The sequence below is a fragment of the Adiantum capillus-veneris genome, chromosome 2 (genome assembly GCF_014529385.1).
Source record: "Adiantum capillus-veneris isolate H3 chromosome 2, ASM1452938v2, whole genome shotgun sequence".
In the NCBI taxonomy this organism is placed as follows: domain Eukaryota; kingdom Viridiplantae; phylum Streptophyta; class Polypodiopsida; order Polypodiales; family Pteridaceae; genus Adiantum; species Adiantum capillus-veneris.
This window is the reverse complement of record NC_140932.1, coordinates 97,367,373-97,373,759: the sequence shown is the minus strand read 5'-3', so window position 1 is coordinate 97,373,759 and position 6,387 is coordinate 97,367,373. Positions and strand designations below refer to the sequence as shown.

General features: G+C 46.8%; 1 protein-coding gene across 1 annotated transcript; it reads left to right on the top strand.

Moving 5' to 3' along the window:
* Positions 1-281: 281 nt before the first annotated feature.
* Positions 282-4,141, top strand: LOC147463255 (uncharacterized). Its single transcript, XM_086487826.1, has one exon. It carries the CDS (start codon positions 1,118-1,120, stop codon positions 4,139-4,141), a length of 3,024 nt encoding a protein of 1,007 aa, XP_086343952.1. The 5' UTR covers positions 282-1,117.
* Positions 4,142-6,387: the final 2,246 nt, after the last annotated feature.

Genomic DNA, 6,387 nt, shown 5'->3' with positions numbered 1-6,387 from the left:
CATCTCTAGACATGTCCATAGCTAAGGTGGCAAGGATTTAATAGGTTTCCAAGTTGTCATTGTATATGGCAAGGTCTATTGTCCAAGCCACTTCAGATCATCATTGGCAGCATGTTGGAAGCAACATTGTGGCAATACCATTCTTGAAGAATTGAAAGACCTAGCTTATTCGAGTCCCATGTTCCTCCCAATAAGAAGGTCTCTTAGAGAACTCGATGAGTCCCATGTATAAAATGTTTAATTGTTCCAAAATAAAGTGTTAAAAGTCAGCTCTTTTTTCCACTTTTCGGCACATCCTTGGTTTATTTAGCACATGCGTGTTATCTATTGATTAGCATAGAGCTAGTTCACATGAGAGGTTGGTTGGCAACTTGTTGCCAACCAACAACTTGATTTTGTGAGTTCTCATGGAAGGTATCTAAAAACGTGAGAGTGGGAGAGACTTCTTTTTTAAGGAAAATGAATGGGAAAAGTAAGTGAGAGAATAGAGAGAGAAGTGGAAAAAAAGTTTGTCTTTTCCTCCATTCAATGAAAAACACTTTTTTCTCTTTGTCTTCACTTGTGGTTGCCATCTTGCTCCACCCCTTGGGCATGGAGCCGTTTGGGAACTTGTTGGCAACTTGTTGCCAACTATTTAGTGGAAACACTCCATGTGAAACCAAAAAATTGGCAACATATTGCCAACATTTTGAAAATCAAACCCTCATGAGAACTGGCTCATAGAGGATGCACTCTGTTGGGCAGTCTGAACACTGCCTAATTTCTTAAGCCCATAAAGGGACTCAGCTCCCATAGTCACAACGAGAAGAGCAACTTGCATATAAATAAACAACGTGGGGTGTATTGAAGTTTTGAAGTCACGAGTCACGACGTGTTCTCCATGCTCTAATGTTCCAACCCGGCGACCCTTTTGCGCAGGTCATAGTCAAACAGCTCGAGTGCACGATTTCGAAGTCTGCAACTATATTAGCTCACTCCAGGAAGTTGCCATTCTCGCAATGGACCTCTCAGGCTCTCTCTCTTTCTCTCTCAAATCCAACATCCCTGTCAGCTATCTTGCACTCGGCCGTTGATCTGCTGCTACTGTCCTTGTTACTCCATACGCCAAACCCTCAACATGACCTCCTCACTGTCTGTCTCACAGGCCCCCTCATGCATGTTGCTCATCAGATGGATGCAGATGCACCTCCTTGTGTGTGTAACACTCTTCGACATCATGACGCCAACGCACGCTCTTGATGATCATTTGCACCAAATCTTAAAGAACGTGCAGTTTAGTGGACCACCGGTGTTCTCATATATGCTGTTGACTCTACCGCCACCAGGAGAGAGCCCATCACCACCTGTTTCTACTAACACAACCACGGGTTGCAACCAGCAAGATGCCATGCTTCTTCTAGAGTTCAAACAAAGCTTGACCCAGGATCCCTTTGGAGGCCTCGACACTTGGACGGATAAGAACAGCACTAATTGTTGCACTTATTGGCAAGGGATCACCTGCAATACATTCTTTCGTGTCACTCGCATCCGCTTACAAAGCTTTCAGCTTACCGGCCCCATCTCTCCTTCACTGAGCTCTCTACCGTTCCTCGTCATTCTGAACCTATCCGAGAATGCACTCTCAGGCGGCATCCCATCTGAATTCAGCCAGCTTTCAAGCATTCAGTACATGAATCTAAGGCAGAATAATCTATCAGGGCCAATCCCACACACTTTAAGTGAGTGTGCTGCTCTCTGGCACTTGGACCTAAGCATAAACAAGCTCTCTGGCAGCATTCCAACCTCTTTTGCCAACCTTAAGGAGCTGCAATCACTCTTACTCAAAGAAAACGAGCTCGACGGCAATATTCCAGCAGGCATTTTCCTTCTTCCAAAGCTTTACAACCTCGATGTGTCGAGCAATCATCTAACAGGTGAGTTGTCCTTCCCCTCCGCATCTTGTCAAGATTTAGAACTCCTCAACATGTCATACAATGCCTTCTCGGGAAGTCTCCCCGACTCCATCACAGCATGCTCCAACCTTCTCTATTTGGGTCTTAAATCCAACAACATAACAGGGAATCTACCAGAAGCCTTGTGGTCACTACCCAACATCTATGCGTTGGATCTGTCTCTAAATCACATAACAGGGCCAATCCCCAAATCAATTGCTAATGCAACATCCCTAGTTCATCTTGAGCTGCATGATAACCTTCTGACAGGACGAGTGCCGATGGAGCTTTGCCAGATTAGCACATTGGCCAGACTGGCCTTAGGTCCAAATAACCAATTTTCGGGAGATTTATCCATTTTCAGTAATTGCACTGCTCTGAGATACCTTATTCTACCTTTCAACGAATTCACTGGAAGCATTCCATCCGAATTCGGATCTTTAAAGGATCTCCAGTATCTCTATCTTGCTGGAAACAACCTTATTGGCACTATCCCATCTTCGATTGCAACCCTGGCTAAGCTTCAGGTGCTGGTGTTAACAGAAAATAATATAACAGGTCAAATACCCCCCGTTCTAGGTGATTCAGGGGCTCTGCAAACCCTCTTCCTCAGCAGGAACCAATTGAGTGGCAACATCCCTTCCGCATTGGGAAATTCCTCCTCTCTCATTGAGCTTCATCTTGAGGAAAACAATCTTGACGGCCTTATCCCGCCTGAATTGGGCATGCTACCACTCTTGAGAAATCTGTCACTCTTCTCAAACAGCCTAACTGGCCCCATCCCAATGTCTCTTTACAATTGCACTGCTCTGGTTGATCTGGATGTCTCATTTAATAGAATCCATGGCAGCTTGGATCCCCTTATTGGGCGGCTTACAAGCTTAAAGCACTTTGGGGCTTTTGCCAACAGGCTCACAGGTAGTATTCCTTATGAAATAGGAACTTGCCAGAGCCTTCAGGTGCTATACATACATAACAATAACTTTACTGGCGAAATACCTGAAATTTTTAGCATGCTACCAGCATTAAGGGAGCTAGATATAGGCCAGAATTCACTCTCTGGACTGGTACCCTCCAGCATAGGTAGCCTCAGTAACCTTACATGGTTTGCATTAGGAGATAACAAACTCACAGGAAGCTTTCCAGCGCAAGTGACGTCTTTGCCCAAACTAACCCTCCTTGCTTTGAGCTTCAATGAATTCACAGGCAGCATACCAGCAACTATTGCCAATCTCACACAATTAGTTCATTTGCAGCTGAATGAAAACCTTTTCACAGGATCAATACCACCTTCTATTGGTCAGCTTGTCCTCCTCAGTAAATTGTATTTGGGAGGTAATCTCCTAAGCGGACGAATACCTGAAAGCATTGGCAAATGCTTGGGGCTCACCGTGCTCACTCTTGATGATAACAGCTTCAATGGAAGCTTGCCATCAGAAATAGGCAAACTAAAAGGCTTATCACAAATACTGAACGTATCCAATAATGAGATCAGTGGAGCCATTCCATCAGAGCTTGGATCTTTGCATCAATTGCTCACACTTGATATGTCAAACAATCAATTTTCAGGGCCCATACCAAGCTCTTTGGGAAGCTGTGAGATGTTGGGAAATCTCGACATATCAAGAAATTTACTAAGTGGAGCAATCCCCAACTCTCTGGGCAATCTGCGCAACCTCAAATCTTTAAATCTCTCTGACAACAAGCTGCAAGGGGGGATACCCCTATCAATATTCAACCTCCCAATGCTACAAGCGCTAAACCTGTCGAACAATGAGCTGGTGGGTGTGATTCCGGACAGCCCCATATTCAGAAATACATCGTTCTCTGCAAGCTTCGAAGGGAATCCGGGGCTCTGTGGGAAAATAATAAACAGAAACTGTCCCGGGGCAGAGGAAGGCACAAAACCGAAGAGGGTGCTTACCATTGCAGGCTCTCTGCTGGCAGTCTTTGTCGCTGTGGGGGTTTCTGCAGGTTGGGCGTATCGGCGAGCGAAAGAAAGGCGCGCTGCGAAGTTCATAACCGTCGGAGATGTCGATGAGAAGGTCCGGAAGCAGCTGCTGCGGCTGAGCGCGGAGGATTTGAGGCGGGCTACCAACAATTTCGACCCCTCCCTCGTTCTTGGCGAAGGCGGTTTCAGCATCGTGTATAAAGGCAGCCTAGCTGATGATCGACAGGTTTGTCCCTTTATTGTGAAATCTAATTGTTGACATGCGAGAGGGTGTGCGCCCTCGTCACTATATGGGACGGTCATATGGCTCAGAGGGGATCTATGGCTCAAATTTGGGGGGCCGAAGCGGCTTTAATCTCAATCGTCGTCATGTGCCATGCCAACATGGGCAGCGACACGCGTTAGTGTGGTGGTAGGGCATTTGTGTGGCAATCGAGAAATCTCGGGTTCCACCCACACCCCGCGAGGCGAGTGAACTAGGGGTGAACTCGGGACACTATTTCTGCCCCGAGTTCACCCTCAGTTTACCCCGAGTTCACCCTCAAGTTCACCCCTAGTTCACCAAAGATCGGACGACTGAGATCAAAGCCGCTTCGCACCCCCAAATTTGGGTCTTAGATCCCTCCTCATTGACCTCGTGTAAGATAGTGACGATGGTTGCGCACCCTCAATAGTATTTGACATGGCTAATTAAATTAAATGAAGTGCAAGCAGTGGGATCGACGGCACTAAAATGAAGCACATTTCTCATGAAATTCAAACGCCATCTAATTTGTTTGTGATTACTTTTTTTGTCCGTGTTGACTTTTTTTCATGTGTTTCCTGTCTGAGTTCAGTTTATGATGGAGTGAAATGGCTTTGGAAACAAGAAACACGGGCACGTGGTTACAGCATTGGGCTATGTGATGTTGTGCGTTTGAATCGTGGGCATGAGCGGAGCGGGTGAACACGTTGACCTTTTGCCAGTCGTCGCTCTTCCTCGAGATGTGCATGCAACATTGGTGTTGTCAGTTAGCAGGTAGTTGGTGGTATCTTGAAGGGAGGAAGCCTGGTGTAATGGAGCTAGTGAGAACAACAGTAAAAAGCAAATGCACTGATTGGCCTAATTTTGAGAGACTTGTGTTGCTTCATTGTTGCCATGAAATATAGCTGAATCCCTACATTTTTGAAGGGGTTGGTGGAGTCATAACAGTGCTTCTACGATTCTGGAGCAGATTTTGGGGTTTCCTCAAATGGGTTCTTGCTTCCCCCCACTACTCCCACAGACCCATGGCACGACTCGGCTCTTATTAAGACCCCGTGTTAGATAGTGTCCTGGATTGTGCCCACATGCATTGCATGTCGCATGGGTTTAATAATTGCGAACGTGGTCAGTGTTAGGAGGTTGTCATGTATCCAAGTGCTGCAAAGAAAGCTCATGACCACACTGTATTCAATGCAGGACAGCCAGCTTTCTTTGCAACTATGCCAAAATCGGCATAGTTGCAAAACGTCTTGCTTAGTTCTACTAAGCCTCGTCTATATTTCACTCGTGACCATCAAGGAGGCATAGTTATCAGTAGAATAACTAATAACTATTCCTCGTGTAACCACTGCCTTAGAAAAAAAAAAAGGCAGATTTTGAGCTTGTCTTGCAAAAAACCGTTGAAGTCATAATCTTTAGAAAGAAGTAAAAACGCATTAGTTGGCAAGGAGATGTACTCTGAGTATGGCGTAGGGTTCACAGTGAGCTTCTGTTATTGTTCGAGTTGTGAGGAGGTGGGAGGTTGGTGGCATTGTGGTTTGACTTGCAATTGGGGGTATGCAGTGCTCTGGAGAGCTGTGGGCCTTGGTTGGTGAAGGGTGTGGAATACTAGGGGTCCTGCTTGGGTGCAACAGGGTTTTTCTTGTTGGGGTAAAGGCGTCTATGCCTTGCCTAACCGCCCAGGCTATGGGTGCCCGCTCATTACTCACCTTGTTCTTGTACATATACCAAGAATAAGGAGTAGCTCGTTTGAGTCGTGCTCCACCCACACACGGTCTACTCTCTCCCTCTCCCCTCCTTGCATGCACACACAACACCGCATCCGCGCGCGCACTCTTCAATTGGTATCAGAGCCGCGACAAACGATCGATGTGTGTGACGGCTTCCCAACGAGACACGGAAGCGACGAAGCTCGACGGCGGTAGATTTGGCTCAGCGACGTCAGATCGGAGCTTTTCGGTGAGAACCCGACAAAGACAAGGTGAGATCTCGGATCTCGGCTTCGGAGAGCTCTGGGCCTTGGTTGGTGAAGGGTGTGGAATACTAGGGGTCCTGCTTGGGTGCAACAGGATTTTTCTTGTTGGGGTAAAGGCGTCTATGCCTTGCCTAACCGCCCAGGCTATGGGCGCCCGCTCATTACTCACCTTGTTCTTGTACATATACCAAGAATAAGGAGTAGCTCGTTTGAGTCGTGCTCCACCCACACACGGTCTACTCTCTCCCTCTCCCCTCCTTGCATGCACACACAACACCGCATCCGC

What these genes read in the sequence shown, in the direction of transcription:
- LOC147463255 (XM_086487826.1), top strand. Translation starts at nt 1,118, where the DNA reads ATGACCTCCTCACTGTCTGTCTCACAGGCCCCCTCATGCATGTTGCTC.